The sequence below is a fragment of the Nelumbo nucifera genome, chromosome 5 (assembly GCF_055504915.1).
Source record: "Nelumbo nucifera cultivar China Antique chromosome 5, China Antique-T2T, whole genome shotgun sequence".
Taxonomy (NCBI): domain Eukaryota; kingdom Viridiplantae; phylum Streptophyta; class Magnoliopsida; order Proteales; family Nelumbonaceae; genus Nelumbo; species Nelumbo nucifera.
Window position 1 is genome coordinate 77034037 of NC_142653.1, and position 18516 is coordinate 77052552.

Genomic DNA, 18516 nt, shown 5'->3' on the forward strand with positions numbered 1-18516 from the left:
AATCTCTTTATGGCCTCAAACAATCTCCTAGAGCCTGGTTTGAGAGATTTAGAGCTGCACTTGTTAAATTCGGCTATGTTCAGACACAGTCAGATCATACTCTTTTTGTGAAGAAAAGTGGGTCTCTAGCAGTGTATCTCATTGTGTATGTTGATGACATTATAGTGACTGGTGATGATGCCTCAGGCATTCTGGGCCTTAAGTCTTTCCTCCGTACAGAATTTGAGATTAAGGATCTGGGGGAATTGAGATATTTCCTTGGCATAGAAGTTGCCAGATCCAGGGATGGGATTCTTATTTCCCAGAGGAAATATGTCCTTGATTTGTTGTCTGAAACTGGCAAATTGGGTGCAAGACCAGCTGCAACTCCTATTGATATGAGTCACAAACTTTCAGCTTCGGATGGAACTTTGTTGGAAGACAAAGGGGTCTTTCAGAGACTTCTTGGGAAGCTTTTGTACCTGTGCATGACTAGGCCAGATATTGCGTATGCTGTCAGTTGCATTAGCCAGTTCATGCATGCTCCTAGAGATACCCATATGGCAGCAGCAGAACGGATTTTGTGCTATCTGAAAGGCTCTCCAGGAAAAGGAATTCTATTTGCCAAACATGGTCATCTGAAACTTGAAGCCTATATTGATGCTGATTGGGCTGGAAATATTGATGATAGAAGATCTACTTCAGGGTATTGCAGTCTGGTGGCTGGTAATGTTGTCTCTTGGAGGAGTAAGAAACAAACAGTTGTGGCTCGATCCTCCGCAGAAGCAGAATATAGAGCCATGGCACATGGAGTCTCGGAATTGTTGTGGCTAAGGTCCTTAATGGAAGAACTTGGGGTAGATCATGACAAACCCATGATGTTGTACTGTGATAATCAGGCTGCCATCAACATTGCTCACAACCCGGTTCAACATGATAGAACCAAACATATTGAGGTTGATAGACACTTTATTCGTGAAAGAGTCTCCTCCGGTGAAGTGTGTCTTCCATTCATTACTTCTGAAGGACAATTGGCAGATTTTCTCACCAAGGGCATTTCCAAGGCAAGGCTTCAACATGACACTGGCAAGCTGGGCATGATTAACATCTATGCTCAGCTTGAGGGGGAGTGTAGAGAAGATGGGCCGAATGGCCCATAGATTGTCATTGTATGTTATGTTATGTTTCTTTCTGTTGTGGTTCTTATTCTGGGCCCATACTCTGTAATAGTCTGTTTTTTGTATTTTCCTGCTCACTCAAGGGCCTCTCTGTAATTTGTCAAAGATTAACTTATTAATAAGATGTTTAGAGTGTTAGAGAGAGGTTAAGTTCGAACCTCTTACTCTCTAACACTCATTGCCGCCAGCTCTCTCTTCTTTTCTTCTCTTGTTTGTTCATTTTCTGGTTTGCATCTAATCTCAAACAGTTTCATACACCAAGTGGGCTGTTTTTCAACTGTTTGAAAGAAAAGGTAGGAAAAGGAAGGGAAAGGTAGGGAAACTGTAGAGAAGATGGGCCGAATGGCCCATAGGTTGTTTATTCTTTCTTTTTATTTATGTTTTTTTGTAATGGGCCTTAGTCTGGGCCCATCCTGTCTATATTAAGTTCTTTGTAAATTCTTGCCCAACTAAGGGCCTCCTTGTAATTATTCAAATATATCTTAATAAAATAGTGTTAGGGTTCTGAGAGAGAATAGGTTCGAAAATCTCATTCTCAGATCCTCATTGCCGAACTCTCAAGCTCTCCTCTCTTCAGTTTTCTTCATGGTATCAGAGCATACCCGAACTTCAATATTCTAGGGCTGGAAGCTTAGGCTCATATTGCCTGATTCTTGGAGGTCATTGGAAGTGCCCAAGACTAGAATCTCTTGGAGAAGTGGTTCGGTGGCCAGGAAGAATCAGAGAAAAAAAAAAAGGAAGGGGAACAGCTCAGTTCTGTTTTGAAGCTCGAACTGTAAGTTGTGCTCAGTTTTCTGGTTGTTCTGTATTATTTTCGACTGTGTTTGAACTGTTGAAGTGTCCGAAAATCTCTGGTTGTTCTGTATTACTCTCGGCTGTATTTGGACTGTTGAAGTGTCCGAAAACTCTGGTTGTTCTGTACTACCTTCGGCTGCCATTGAATCTGGTTTAACCCAGAAATTTCTGGGCTGTTTTCACTCCTTCTTGGACTGTCAAAACTGCCGAAACATCCTTGTAACAAGGCTGTGGATTGTTACTTATATTTGGCTGTTTTTGGGGGCTGTACGAACTGTTCTTGTGGCCTTTTTTTTTCTTTTTGACAGTGGGGTTGTCTCTATTGCCCACACTGTGTTTGTAAAAAGGGCTATTTCAGCAATACCAAGTGGTATTTACCTTGAAGTCCAGATTTGAAAAGGTACTTTGGCTGAGTGCCTAGAAGTTTCTGTTTACTTCTTGAAGGCTGAACTCAGTGTATTGCCTTCTTGTGGTCGGCTGAACTCAGTGTGTTGCCTTCTTATGGTCGGCTGAACTCTGTTCTTGCTTGTCCTCATTCAGTATACTTGTAGAAGTCATCTGAAATCATATTTGGAGTGTTTACATGATGTACTTCTCAGAGTTTGAAAACAAAAGTGGTGCTGAATATAGACTGGTTCAGGGGACTCCAAGTGATTCCTTATTGACTGTGACCACATTGTCCACAGGGGGAGGATTTGTCACAGGTGTTTGCTCGTCCTCTTCCTGTCCCTGTTGAGTCTCTTGATGTGTCTGCTTCTCCTTCAAATGTATCAAGGGTGGATCAGTTGTTCCATTCTCCTTGTCCCAGTACTCTACCTTCTCGTCCTATCCTCAATCCCAAGGTGTATCAAAGGCAAAGATCTAGAAATGTGCAGGTTGTTTCTCCTACAACATATGAGCCTCATACACTTCCAATCACAGAAGAGACAACAGGTACTGTTTCAGCACCTTTGGAGTCATCCTTCCCTGACCTTGATATTCCCATTACTATTAGGAAAGGAAAACGGAAGTGCACTGCACACTGCATTTCCAAGCACCTTTCTTACAGTTTGCTTTCACCTTCATACTTTGCCTATCTCTCTTCTATTGCTTCTCATCCTATTCCCAGGTCTGTGTCAGAAGCTCTTAAGATTCCAGAATGGAGGGATGCTATGAGATCTGAAATCGATGCCCTACACAAGAATGACACATGGGAAGTGGTGGATTTTCCTGAAGGGAAGGATCCAGTCGGTTGCAAGTGGGTCTTTACTATCAAATACCGAGTTGATGGCACCATTGAAAGGTACAAGGCCAGGCTGGTTGCAAAAGGCTATACACAGACATATGGGATTGATTATTTAGAGACCTTTGCACCTGTTGCCAAGATGACATCTGTGAGGGTTCTTCTATCTTTAGCTTCTCACTTTGACTGGCCCCTTTATCAATTGGATGTGAAGAATGCATTTCTAAATGGTGAATTACATGAGGAGGTTTATATGTCTCTTCCTCCAGGGATGTATGGAACTAATATGAAAGGGAAGGTATGCAGGCTGAAGAAATCTCTTTATGGACTAAAACAGTCCCCTAGAGAATGGTTTGAGAGATTTAGAACAGCACTTGTTAACTTTGGTTATGTGCAGACATAGTCCGATCATACTCTTTTTGTGAAGAGGAGTGGACATCTGGCAGTATACCTCATTGTGTATGTAGATGATATTGTAGTGACTGGTAATGATGTTTCAGGAATTCATGATCTAAAACCTTTTCTCCATATAGAGTTTGAGATTAAAGATTTGGGGGAATTGAGATACTTTCTTGGCATAGAAGTGGCTCGATCCAAGGATGGGATTTTTATCTCCCAAAGGAAGTATGTTCTTGACTTGCTCTCTGAAACTGGAAATACGGGTGCTAGACCAGTTGCTACTCCTATTGATGAGTCATAAACTCTCAGCCTCAGAAGGGGCATTGTTAGAAGACAAAGGAATCTTTCAGAGACTTCTTGGGAAACTTTTGTACCTATGCATGACTCGGCCAGATATTGCATATGCAGTCAGTTGCATTAGCCAATTCATGCATGCTCCCCGAGACATTCATATGGCAGCAATAGAGAGAATCCTATGTTATTTGAAGGGCTCCCCAGGAAAGGGTATTCTGTTTGCCAAGCATGGTCATATGAAACTTGAAGCCTACACCGATGCTGACTGGGCCGGAAATATTGATGACAGAAGATCTACTTCTGGGTATTGCAGCTTGGTGGCTGGTAATGTTGTTTCTTGGAGAAGCAAGAAACAATCGGTTGTTGCTCGGTCTTCTGCTGAAGCAGAATACAGGGCCATGGCACATGGAGTTTCTGAATTATTATGGCTAAAATCATTGATGGAAGAACTTGGAGTTGAATATGACAAGCCAATGATGTTGTATTGTGATAATCAGGCTGCCATCAACATTGCTCACAACCCAGTGCAACATGATAGAACCAAGCATATTGAAGTTGATCGACACTTCATTAGGGAAAGGGTCTCTTCGGGTGAAGTGTGTCTTCCTTTCATCACATCTGAAGGACAGTTGGCAGATTTTCTCACCAAAGGCATTCCCAAGGCAAAACTTCAGCATGATACCAGCAAGCTTGGCATGATTGACATCTATGCTCAACTTGAGGGGGAGTGTAGAGAAGGCCCATAGGTTGTTTATTCTTTCTTGTTATTTATGTTTTTCTGTAATGGGCCTTATTCTGGGCCCATCCTATCTATATTAAGTTCTTTGTAAATTCTTGCCCAACTAAGGGCCTCCTTGTAATTATTCAAATATATCTTAATAAAATAGTGTTAGGGTGCTGAGAGAGAGTAGGTTCCAAACTCTCATTCTCAGACCCTCATTGCCGAACTCTCAAGCTCTCCTTTCTTCAGTTTTCTTCAGAAACCTGTACAAGTTTTATCCAAACTCTCAAGCTCTCCTCTCTTCAGTTTTCTTCAGAAACCTGTACAAGTTTTATATAGGTTTCCCAACCTTTTCTTTCAAACCAAACACAGCATAAAGGAAAGTTTTCAAATGAAAAAAAAGAAAATTAATCAGTTAACTCAAAACATGCATATAAGGGTTCAATGGACCAAGAGGAGTGCTAACTCTATGGCAGACACTTGGCTAAACAGGGGGTGGGAAGGGCAAATTTCTTTTGGGCTCTTTTGTAATCTGTTTTTTCAGTTTTAACAGGGAGGGTTAAGACTTTTTACCCCTCCATTCTGGTTGTAATTTTCCATCTTATTTCTTAATAAAAGTTACTGTTATTGATAAAAAAAAATAAAGGAAAGTTTTCAGTTGTTTACTTCTTCCTTATTCTTGATTAAATTGATTTGATTCTTTCCATGTAATAGACATAGATATAGCAAATAGAATGTACACTATCATGGGATAATGTCACACCTACTGTACATTCTTCAATCACCTAGAAGGGTAATAAATTGATATGTTAATTATATACCATCTATTAGGGATTTACTACTCAAATCCTGCTTTCTTTTCACTCTGGAAGACCATATTATTTGTTAAAACTTTACTCGTATGCCATCCGGTCTTTGCTTGAAGCTTCAACATATGTCCTTAGTAGTTCCCCTTTGCCTCTGAGAACCATCAACTGGGACCAAATAAGTTTTTTTAAGCACTAGTGCAGTCCTGGATCATCAATGACTATGACTAGTCTTTGTTAGTCAACTTTCCTCCTCCGTTCACTTATCGAAGTTACCCACCCTTTGGTTGCAAATATATCAATATTGACATGTCATTTTTGAGGTACAACAATCAACCAAAAACAATTTTAATAAATGAAAGTGGCTAATGTACCTTTGAACATTATTTATAATAGTTTTTTGAGAATGTTCTCTAGCAAATGACATGATCCTTCATTATAGAGATTTTGTTGCATCCACCCCCATTAACCGATACATGGGGAAATTAGAGATCTCGATCTCTGTGGTTTGAGAGCTTTTTCTTGCTGGAATGGATGAAAAGGTGTAAATTCAAACATGTACAGAAAGTAACCTATTAGAGGTTATAGGGATTTGGAGATCCAGAAGTTTCAGTAAAATCCGTTATCAATAGCTGTTTTTCCAAAAAGTCTTTCTGGGACAAGCCACATTGGTGGTTTCAACATAAAGGCCTCCTTGGAACTTGGGTCTGGGAGTACTGAGCAAGACCTATGGTTAAGTTTCACCATAGCAGATGAAAACCCCTGTCAGAAAAAAAAAGGTAAAAGAAACATCAATTTTGAAGTTCACAAGCTACATTAGATAATTGGAATACTACTTTTATCCTCTACTTCTCTTTTACATTCTAACTGTCATTCCTTTTGAAATATAGGCAACAATTCTAGAAATTTGAAATGTATGTAATGTTAAAATAATTGGCTAATGTAAAACTACTAAAGGAGTAATTATAAATGCAAAGGTCTACAAATATATAAAATGTAATTTTTGTTCAGTAATTTCTAAACAAGTTAAAAGTGCAGGTTCAGATTCCCTGATAGAGTCTTGATCTTCAATCTGATGTAGAAATATGTTAAAGATGGAGTGCCCTCGATGTGTTAACACTATCTAAATTCATCTAAAATTTTCATTTTATTCTTTTGCAGACAGAAAGAAGTGTGGATATGTTGCTTCATGGTAAAAGGCCACTGGTTGAGGTAATTGCACTGGTCGTCAGTTTGTCTTTTCAGTGTTTTAAACAGTTTTGTGTTAGCAGCCTTGTTGATTTACCATGCATTTTGATTGAAGGTAGATTCCATTTGTCTTCAATATTTTTTCCAACCATGTCCATGTTCCGTCTTTGAGACCTTTTTGCTATATAAATAATTGGGTTAGAAACCAATACCTGCTATATATTTCTAATCAAAGGGGTCTATGATTTAACTATTTTTAAAGTGTCTTCAGGTCTTTAGTTCTTTGGTCTCTCATATGTAGGGATGCTCATGGTTCGGTTTTGTGAACCGAACCGACCTGATCGGTTTTTTGAGTATTCGAACCGAAACCGAACCGATGCAACCGGTTAACCACAGTTTGGTTTTTTGGTTTTTTATGCACTCAAAATTAAAAAAAAAGAGAGGTCGGTGGTCGATTTGGGATTTTTTCCCATTGGGTAAGAAGAAAGATGAGAGATGAGAAACTGAACTCGGAGGCCGTTGGTCGGAGCCCGGAGGTCGTCGGTCGGAGACTCAGAGGCCGTCGGTTGATCTGGGGAAGAAGAAAATCAGAGAGATGAGAGGTGGAGATCTGAGAGTGAGAGAGAAAGGGAAAGGTTGACTCGAAGAGAGGAAGAATGGAAGATTAGAAAAGGTGAAAACAACAGAAAGTCAGATTTAAAAGAGAAAAAACAAAGAGAAGCGAGAATGCCGAAAAGCCTATTCGATTTTCAAAAATATAAAAATAAAATATATATTTAATATACATATACTGGTCAGTTCGGTTAACCGCCGGTTTTTTTTAAAGGTTAACCGAAACCGAACCAAAATTGTCGATTTTTTAAGAATATCAAACCGAAACCAAACTGACCAGTTCGGTTAACCGAGTTTTCGGTTCGGTTTCGGTCGGTTTGGTTTTTCGGTTTATTTTGCTCACCCCTACTCATATACCATTTATGTATATCAGCTAAAACAAAAGCAGTCAAAAGAAAAGGTCTAGACAAGAACTTCTCATGTAATTAAAAGAAATAAGAGAATAAATTATAGACAACTATAGTTGGACCAATACAAAATTGGAAGAAAAGTAAAAGTTAATATTTCCAATAATATTGATTCAATAAATGTATTAAACATACCAATACTTATAAGTTCAACTTTGGGTGGTTAACTAGTTGACAAATAATAGGACTTATGAAAAAACAAATTGTAGAGGTTTTTCTTATCCTAAACTTTACTCCCGGTGGAGGGGTGCCACCAAAATCTTAATTAATCTGCACCTGGATTGTGGACTTTGGGTGGGGACATTTGTTTACTAGTTAAGGTGAAAAGATGGGCCACAAGCAGGAAAGGATTCGCAGAGAAGATAGGGGCTTTTGGGTGAGACAAATAAGGCTCAAGACTGATTCCAGCAATAATGAACAGACTAAACTGGTAATAATAGCGCTGCCATGTTCCAAAATGCTTTCCTAGGAAAGCATTGCTACCATAACATTTGTCCCGGCAGTGATGCTTGGACTTTAAACTGTACTATGAATGAAATTTGATGGAGATCCAACATTTGGGTTTCAAATGGAACACTGGTTAGGCATGCTTGAGTTTCATGATGATTAGAAGTCCCAGGTATTTTCTTGGCAGTAGTTCCTTTTTCCTCAAGGATTTAGTGCTGAATATTCTTTGTTTTTGAATTTGATGCTATTTACTCTTGAATAAAAAAAGTAATTTCTATTGCACATGAATTTCTAAGTATCCTCTCCATTTTTCTTTTGTATTTATCTTTATTACTCTGCAGTGTATACAATCACAGTATTAAAATTTATTTTCCAATATGCTTAGTCAAGTAAACCTAACTACTTGATGCAATTACCATTCAAGTTTAAATTTGTAAAATGCAGTGCTGAAACTTGGATGGGACCAACTTGAACCCCAACCTATTTATTTAACCTTGAGCTTTCCAAGGGTCGAGCTGGTATTATTTTTGCTGCAAGTTGGCCCTAAACCTGAAAGTTCATTACTGATACTAGGTTAAGTTGGGATTGGGTAGCCTAGTCCAACCCAAGCTTGGTCCAACCCTTATCTGCTTGGTGTTAGAAAAGGTCTACTGTTTATGTATTTGTAATTCATGTGGAATGTCCAAACACAAACCTGTTGTGACGCAACACATCTGGCCCAGGTTGTGTCCACTCCAGGTTGGGATGGTCTTAGGCTTTTCCATGGTTTCCTAATTGGGTTGTTTAAGAAATAAGCTGTGATCAGACCTAGAATAAGGTCTTAAAAACCTGGTAAACAACCAGAAATCAACCTGGACTAATGCAGAAATAAAGGAGAATAAGAGAAGAAGATGAGAGGAATAGAGTAGAAACCAAGGCTGAAGAGCAGAAGAGATCATACAAACTGATCACAACTACCGCCCTCTTTTATTAGTTTACAATAGAATGTTAAAATTATAACTTTGACCCTGTTTAAGTAGTAAAACAAAAAAGAAAGAAAAATTCCAATATAACCCTACCGACTAAATACACAAGAATAAAGTTTCTAAAAAAGCCTAGTCAAAGTACGTGGGTTACATATGTCCATCCTTCACTAGTTTAATGGAGAAAATTTCAGCGTGGAAATATTACCATGTGTTTTGGGGCATTTTTGTTGTTAACAAGATTTAGGGTGTAACCACATATAACAGCTATTAATTATGTTATACTCAGGTTCCAGCTTTGGCTAGAATTATAATCAATTTTGCTCTTTGCAGGTTAGGAAGAGGGATGATCAATTCAAGGTTGTAATTGAAAGATGGAAGGCATATGATGGGGACGGAATTTAATGTATTTCTAAGAGGGGCTCCGAAGTGGTTAATATCCTCTGGGCTCAAAGCTTGTATACTCCTTGAACAAAAGTAAAAGCAAGAAGAAAATGGAGAGAATTCCAGTATACTCTACATCCGAAAAGGTTACAAAAGCAGTGTTTATATACAAGAATAATCCCTAACTAACTAACAAACTTGACAGAAAAGAAAACTAAAGGAATATTGCCAGCTCAGCTAGTAAAGGATAAAAGAGAATAAAGATAATAACTCTACACTCCTATGGGGTCCTTGGCGTCCATATTATTGATAATTTATTATGTACAAATTGCTACATGAAATGTTTTTCCATCTATCATGATGCCTTTGAAGCTTGCAGGCAAGGTTCAAAATCTTGATACAATATCGGGCATATTGCATTATATGACAAATACCTGACACAAGAAATACAAACTTACAAAGCTTTTGGGGTTTTGTCTATTTTCATGGGGTAGGCAGATCCAAGACTGAACACCCGATCAGTGTTAAAAAAAAAAAAATTTAAAAAGTTTTGTAGCTTGGAAACACCCAATATGCATGTCCATGTGTATCGGGTGTATTGATACTCTGAACCTTGCTTATAGGCTTCCATGGATTCCATAGGTTAGTGGCTATTTTGTCATGTATTTTTCCATGTACATCTTTATTTGTATATTTATTTTAAAATATGTTGATTATGAAAAAAACATGCTATGCAGCTGCCGCTTATGTAATTTACTTCAGTATCTTATTTGTGTAAACTCCTAAACCAATATTCAGTAATTTCTATTAAAACTTCAGCTTGATCAGGCCCTATTAATCAATAAAATGAAAATATGGAGACTATGAAGACGAAATGGTTAGAACAGAGTGTTGGAACTTGGAAGAAAGATTGTAGGAAATAATTATTTTTGTTTCTGTAGTTACAACAAAATTAAAAAAAAAAAAATCTTTACATAAATTGTTGATGAATCAATGGATGATATATCATTCATAGATCCATCCTATGGTTCTCCTATACCATCAAAATCATTTAAAATATATTTCCTTATAAATTTTGGATTTCTAATTTCTTTATTTTTTGGGGAAAATCCGTAGATCTACTAATACAAGCAAAAACATTAAGATCCAACAATAATTGAATATATCCTTGCATATTTTTTGTAGTCAATATATCCTTACATTTCAAACACTGAATTATGTAGATTTGTTGAATATTGAAGGATTAAATCAAGAAAAGGCAGTCTTTTTCCTTAATTATTGCTCACCCACTACTATGAATGAAAAGGGTAGAAATCTTAAACCTCGTTTGAGTTTTTTCTCCTAAATACTAAACATCCTCTCTCTTTTTAAATTGGACTAAGACTTCCCCCTGCAATTATTATCTCTAATTAGCAAGGACCAGAGCAATGCAAAGGATTTGTCAAGAGAAAATGAAAGGACAGAAACTGATAAGTATTATAAGGAATGCAATGTTGTTTAAAATAATTAATCATTATTTTAGTAATTTATTACAAAAACAAGTTAATAATTTGGATTAATTATATTAATAATTTTTAACAAAAAATAAATTATTAATTACTTAAAAATAATTATTTTTCCATATTATCTATTAGTGTTCTATTTTACTTATTTTACTTTATTAATGATTAAATGTTACATTTTTTTGTAAATATTACTTAAATATTAGTAAATTTTTAAAATTAGTTTGTAATCATGATTAAATTAATCTATAAATTAATTGTTTAGTCATAATTAACTTAATCTAAGACTTTGGGTTTGGCTTGGGTTGATCCTCAACCTGACCCAACCCATCCAAGTTGCACCCCTAAGAGCAATGTGATATTTGTAATTGGACTAAAACAAATCGAGTATGACTCATGCATGCATTATTTTTGGATGTTTAACTATTTTTAGATAATATTAAAGTTGAAGAAGCTATGGGGGATGGGCTACCCCCATTTGTGTAGCCCAATGAACCAAAAATAAATAAATAAAAGATCTTAAGCCAGATTTTGGTAGTGTATTAACAATTTTTAAGGTTGTTTGGCCCAGTTTGGCCCACACCTCAAGCGTAATAATGTTTGTCTAGGCCTATGACAAGGACGGGCTTTCTTGTGTTAATTATACAATTATAATTTTTTTACAAATTAAAATTTTTATTTAATTTTAGTCTATTATAAAAATTTATAAAATTTTCTATATATATATTAATATAAATTTTATTATCTAAATATTATATAATAGTATTTACCATATATGTATATAACTTAGAGGTTATTTTAGGGGTTGCTTAGCTTGTGGCCTTCCACTAGGGCTATCATTGGACTCCAAACGTTTGATATGCAATTAGACTCTAAATTCAATAATCCAAATTTGGATGTTAGAACTAGCATCCGATTAATAATTGGGTTGGATGCAAATTTAATCCATATATACTTTGTATATATTTTATATTCATATACATTTGTTATACATATATACTTTAAAAGTAGGAGAATTAACCTATTCTTTGCTTTATTGCCTAAACTAACCTAATTAAAAATAATTAGTTTCTTAACTATTTTAATTTTTTTGGTCATTTCAAACACAATAGTGTTTAGGGATGTCATAATCGGATGCATATGCAGATACAAATATAGCTGGATCCAATCTAAATCTAATCCGTTTAAAGCCCTACTACATGCATTGTGTGTGGCTTAGTGCAAATTCGAGTTAGACTTAGCTTAGAAGAAAATAATTATTTGAGCTTGCAAATTTTTAGGTCTAGCCGTATTGGGATAAGTTTAAATGGTCATCCCTAAGTAGGAGTCTTATGATATTTCTAGTTAGGCTATTATTAATTTTTAATTATCATATAAATATTAATTATTTTTAAATAGAATTCAATTGTATTTTAATTTTTAATGTATAAACTACTAATTTTTGTTAATTTATTAATTTTTAATAGTTGCTAGATAAAACTTTCTCTGTCTAATTATTTCTATCAACTTTAGTAGTTTTTTATTAAGTTAAGTTATTAGGTTTCAAGTTATTATTTTATGACAATTAACCAATTAAAAAGAATTTGAGTATGAAATAAAAATTTGGATGAGAGTACAATTCTCTCTTTGGAATACAATAGACTAATAATGGAAGAGGCCTAAAGAAATATACTAAAATAGGTTAATGATGAAAGGAGTGGGAACTATGTCTTAGAATTCTCTCTCTCTCTCATTAAAAATTTGTGGGCCTGATGGGGCCAAGGCCCGAGCTAGACAAAAATGATTATCCTTAAGCAAATTGCTTTTGGTTTATTTGATTAATGAAGAGAGGAAAGAATATAAAATAAAAAGGAAAAAAAAAGCAGAATTTAATGAAGTAATTGAGAGGAGAGAGAATTAGTGGAATGAGTTATTGGAGGAGAGAGAGTTAATGGAATGATTAATGAGGAGAGAAAATTAAAGGAGTTAATAAGAAAGAGAAGATGGAGTTAATGAGGAGAAACAAAGTCTTAAAGACTTAACGTTGATTGGTTGAGTTATTTTGTTCAATTTTAAAATAAAAATTTAAAAAAGACCACAAAATAGATCAATGGTAGGGAGGAAAGAGATGCATGATATGTATGTATGTATGTATGTATGTACATGTATGTATGTATATGGAGGAGTGAACAAGACTAATATGCCTTAAATCTCATATTAAATATATGGATTTATAATCAAATTAAAAAAAAAAATACATCTCATTTTAAATTGGACTAAGACTTCCCCTACAAGTCTTATCTCTGATGGAGTGAAAAAGACTAATATGTCCTTAAGGCTAAATTTCGGATTATATGGTTTCTACTCAAATTACACAAAAAAACTTGTCTAAATCGCCTTCAACCTTTGAATGTAGGAACCTCGGTAGTTCACCTCATCACTCAAACTAAGTGCTTCCAATGGTGCTCTAGTCACCTCTTACCATTACAAGTTGTGTTTTCGTTCACTCTCAAAACTAAAACTTGTTATCAGGAAATTACAAAATAATATTAATCATTATTGAATAATAGCCTTCATAAGCATTAATCATCTCTATAGCCAGTGCGCCATTTGTGGGTGATGAGGGGTGATTCGGCCCTCTAGTGACAATACGACACGTGACTCCACAAACTTGGCGGACGATAACTCAACTCCATGTAAGCAGATTCCGGGAGCACGACAGACACCTCGCATTCACTGTAGACTCCTGGCCCCACCTCGGCAAGTCGGACTACAGATAGACTAGCTAATGTCAAGTCAGCATAATAGGCAACTTGCCTCTGCTGACCTAGTAGACCCTTGGCCCTACCTCGATAGGTTGGATTGCAGATAGACTAGCTGATGTCAAGTCGGCGTAAGAGCGACCTGCCTCTACCAACCTAGTAGAGATTTAGCTAGCAGCCTACGTGACATGACGAGTGACCTCCTTGAACGAGTTGTTGCCTTCGATTTCCCCGTGATCAAATTTCCATGTTGACGGAGCTAACTACCGCCTCGCCCGTTTCAGGCGCAACCGAATAAGCACTAACCGCTTACGCAGAGCCCATCTCTGAGTGTGAAACCACCTCCGAACCAGATGGGCCAGAGATCCCGGACGCATTTCATGGAGCTCATGACTATTAGCCTACATAAAGGTGTCCCCTTCATCAAAAAAGGTATGTGCGAATTAGCACTAACAACTCTCTTGCTCTTAAGCTTTTTGATTTTCACAACTCATCACTAACTTAAGCATCAAAATGCCCACCCTGGGAAAAACAACCCAAATACTCTGATCTCTTCTTTGCAACTCAACTAACCTACTCAATTCGGTGTCCGAGCTACTTGCCAGCAGGGAGCACCAGGTCGCGTATAATCAATTGGCGTCGTTTGTGGGAACTTGCTACGCAAAAGCCCAGTTCTCACGTCTCTAGAGTCCTAAACTCAATGGCATCTTCAAGCAATAACCCCGTCAACAACGCATGTGTTGACAGCGTAGTCACAAGGGGTGGGACTAGCCTACGATGCACACTGAGGTCCCCTCTTTTACTATCAGGCAATTCACCATGCCCTTGACCTTATTTGGCATCCCCGCTGCACAGAACATAAATGTTCCTCTGCCCACCGTAAACATGACTCTCCTGGTGGTCAAGCCCTCTACGGTTCCTATTGGGGTTGATGGCTGCCAATTTTAAAAGCTAGTGCAGTTCGTCCGCGGGATAGACTTGTAGAAGGGAACATGGGAGGGCCATTTTGCAGCAATAGCTGGGGCGCAACAACAACATCAGCACTAGGCCATCGACCAGAACCAAGAACTAGATCCACCTAGCCATCACGATGAGCCAAACCAGGTCCAAGTTGAGGAGCTGAGCTGGCTACAGTGTTGGTTGGGGCCGAAGTAACCAACTCTATTGAGGGATCTAGAAGAGGCATTGTAGACGTACACACCATAACGTAGGGAGGAGCCACCTTGCCCCAAATGATAATGAGGAGACGAAGAAGGAAGAGGAGAAGAAAGAGGTGAGTTAGATCACCACCTTGTCAGCACAACCGGTGAACTGTAGTTTGCCACTAGCCATTGAAATCCTTATGGCCCCACGGCCTAAGGATTTCAAGGCCCTCAGCCTAGAGTCCTACGACGGAACAATCAACCCGGTCAACCACCTTGATAGCTTTCAGGCCTTAATGCAGCTTCACGGGGCCAATGATGCGAGCCTTTGCATGGCCTTTCCGACCACCTTCCGAGGCACAACTCAGATGTAGTACTTGGGATTGGCCATGGGCTCAATTAGGAGTTGGAGCCAGTTCACCGACCTCTTCACCACCCACTTTGTGACGAGCAAGCGATGTCCGAAGTCAGTGACCTAACTCTTGAACATTATCCAGCGACTCGATGAGAAGCTCTAGGATTACATCAAGCGGTTCAACCTAGAGCGGCTACAGATCCAAAATCTCGACTCGATCATCCAGCTCACTGTGGCAGTTAACGGCATCTGACATCTTGACTTGCACTAGGAGGTCGAACCGGGCCACCAAGTTCACGAAGGCTAAGGAAGCACTCGGATCCCAGTTAAAGCTGAGCAAAAAACCAAAGAGGCTAAAAGATGAATAGGGGAACACAAAACAGAGGAAGAAGAGCAGGTCGTCAAGGCTAGACATGTTCATGGGTTGGGACCGGGCTTGGCTTTTGCCAAAATTTCAATGGGCTCGGCCCGAAGTCTGAATCCAACACAGTGTAAAGCTAGGCCTGAAGCTCAACCTGTGAACAGGTCTAGTCGAGGCACAACAGGTCCCCCCGTAATCGGCGAGGAAGGTTACCTCGCTAAAGAAGCAGGTCCCCATATAGAAGCAGTAGATCTTCAGGTCGTTGCTCTCGCTCCCCTCCCGTTTAGAACTAGAACTACACCAAACTGAATGTGAAGAGAGGGCAAATCCTTATGCAGATCAAGACAGCTGAGTATGTCAAGTGGCCACCTTGGATGAGAGGGGACCCTGCCAACAAGAACCCAAACAAGTATTGCCACTTCCACTGGGGCATCAGCCACTATACTGACAACTGTTGTAACCTCAAGGATGAGATCGAGGAGCTAATCCGCTGAGGTTACAAAAAGAAATTCATCTAGCAGGAAGACCGAAGCCAACCTGTCAACCAGCCAAGAGAAGTGCCATAGTCGAGCAGGGACCAAAACAGGGACCAACCCCTACAAGACCCACCACCAGCAAAGCGGCCCATCCATGGTATAATCAACATGACCATGAGCGGGACCATCATAGCAAGTTGTAGCACGTCAGTCGGGAAGAAGTCAGTTTGAGAGCTCATGCACGAGGATGAGAACCCAACAAAACACCCTTGAGTGGAGGAGGTGATCTACTTCACTGAGGATGATGCTCAGAAGATCTAATATCTACATGATGACTCACTCGTGGTCAAATTAGTGATAAACGACTTTGAGATAAAGTCAATTCTGGTCGACTCCAGCAATTTAGTAGACATCATTTTCCTAGAGGCATTCAAAAGGATGGAGCTAGAGAGGAAGGACCTGATCCTAGCCAACGTCCCCCTAGTCGCCTTCAGCAGAGAGGCAGTACAGTCTTTAGGCCGAATTAAGGTTCTAGTAACAGCAGGTTCTCCACCAAACCAAGTACGGTTCGACCATGACTTCTTGGTGGTAGCAACTCCCTCACCCTACAATTCCATCGGTAGACTGATACTGTATGCCCTCAGAGCAGTGGTGTCGACCTACCATCTATCGATGAAATTTCTGATAGATTATGGAGTTGGAGTGGTGCGAGGTGACTAACTCGAGTCTCGCAAGTGCTGAGTGGTAGCGTTGAAAGGGAAAGGCAAGTAGGTCACTGACATTGACTTGGAACCGCCCTTGGAGAACAGTGACGAGAGAGCTCGCCCCATGGAGGACACCGTTCTGGTGCCGGTCTTAGATACCAACCCCATGAAGACAGTGCAAATTGGAGCCTTCCTTAAGGAGCTACTGCATCAAAATTGGTAAGTTTTTTAATTTAGAATTTAGATGTTTTAGTAAGACCAGTTTGGTAGGGGAAAATGAACCTCACCTAGGAGCGATGGAGGGTAGTATATGAGGAGGTAGGGAAGCTCCTCACAACAGACTTCATTAGAGAGGGTCCAATACCAGAGTTGGATTGCAAACCCAGTGCTCATGAAGAAAGCCAATGGCAAGTGGCGCATGTGCATCGACTACACCAACCTCAACAAATCCTGCCCAAAGGACAACTTCTCACTCCCAAGGATAGATCACTTGGTAAATGAGACCTAAGGGTTTGAGCTATTGAGCATCATGGATTCTTACTCTGACTACAACCAAATTTAGATGGATCCATTCGACCAGGAAAAAATATCCTTTGTAACTAAAACAGGCTTGTACAGTTACAAAGTTATGCTCTTCGGTTTAAAAAACGCTGGGGCGACCTACCAACGCCTTGTAAATAAAATATTTTTTGACCTGATTGGGAATAAAGTAGAATTTTATGTTGATTATATGGTTGTTAAAACCCAATTTTCGAGCTCTTTAATTTTTGACCTGAACCGTGTTTTCGATATTCTAAGAAAATATAACATGAAGTTCAACCTGAACAAGTGCATCTTCAGAATCACGTTGGGCAAGTTCCTTGGGTACATAGTAAATCGACGTGGCATCAAAGCTAACCCAGATAAAATCCAGGCCATCCTAGACATAAGGCCCCCAAGGTCAATTAAAGAAGTTCAAAGACTAACAGGTCAGATAGCCCCCCTAAACTAGTTTATGTCCAAGTCGACTAGGCGGTGCCTTCCATTCTTAAAAGCCATAAAAAAGAATCAAAACTTCAAAGACTAATAGTACTTCGGTTCAAAGTTGATTGGTTTATGTCCAAGTTCAAAGACTAAAAGTACTTGAGTTCACCACCCTTGCTAGCCAGCCCAGAACTCGAAGACGAGCTAAAACTCTACCTCTCCGTGAGTGACGAGGTAGTCAGCTCGGTCTTAATTTGCGACGTGGACAGAGTGCAGAAACCTATCTATTGTGTCAACAAGGTCCTCCACGCCACTGAGACCAGGTACTCTAACATTGAGAAGTTGGCCTTATTGTTGGTGCTAGCAACTCGCAAGTTGCACCCATACTTTCAGGTGCACACTATCATTCTCGTCATCGATAGACCCTTGAGGCAAGTTTTGCAAAAGCCTGAGGTGTCAGGGAGGTTGACAAAGTGGGCGATCAAGCTCAGCGAATACGACATTCAATTTGAGCCATGTCCTGCAATAAAGGCCCTAGTCCTAGCTAACTTCGTCACTAAGTACATGCTCAGCATGCTGACCCCTGGGGACGAGCCCATCAGCACCTCAGAGGCTTCAACTAGTCTGGCACTTGCCCCGACCTAGGATGAAGAGCCTAGATCCTCCATGTGGATGGTGCGTCCAACCAGAGAGGAAGTGATGCCACATTGATTCTCTATGAACCTAGCGAGGTCAAATTGGAGTACGCCCTCTGATTTGCATTCCGAGCATCGAATAATGAAGCCGAGTATGAAGCGTTGGTAGCTAGGTTATCGCTGACAAAGGAGGTCAGCACAAAACATCTCGTCATCTCAGCGACTCACATCTAGTGAACCAAG

The 18516-nt window shown here is 39.1% G+C and overlaps 1 protein-coding gene across 2 annotated transcripts in view; it reads left to right on the forward strand.

The window, feature by feature from the left end:
- Positions 1-9522, forward strand: part of LOC104593920 (P-loop containing nucleoside triphosphate hydrolases superfamily protein) — a 28415-nt gene extending 18893 nt beyond the window's left edge. For both annotated transcript variants that reach the window (XM_010254014.3, XM_010254015.3), the window contains 2 exons: positions 6556-6606; positions 9344-9522. In XM_010254014.3, coding sequence (XP_010252316.1) covers positions 6556-6606; positions 9344-9415 — 123 coding nt within the window. In that variant the 3' untranslated portion in view covers positions 9416-9522. The remainder of the gene's footprint in view (positions 1-6555; positions 6607-9343) is intronic.
- The last annotated feature ends 8994 nt before the right edge of the window (positions 9523-18516 follow it).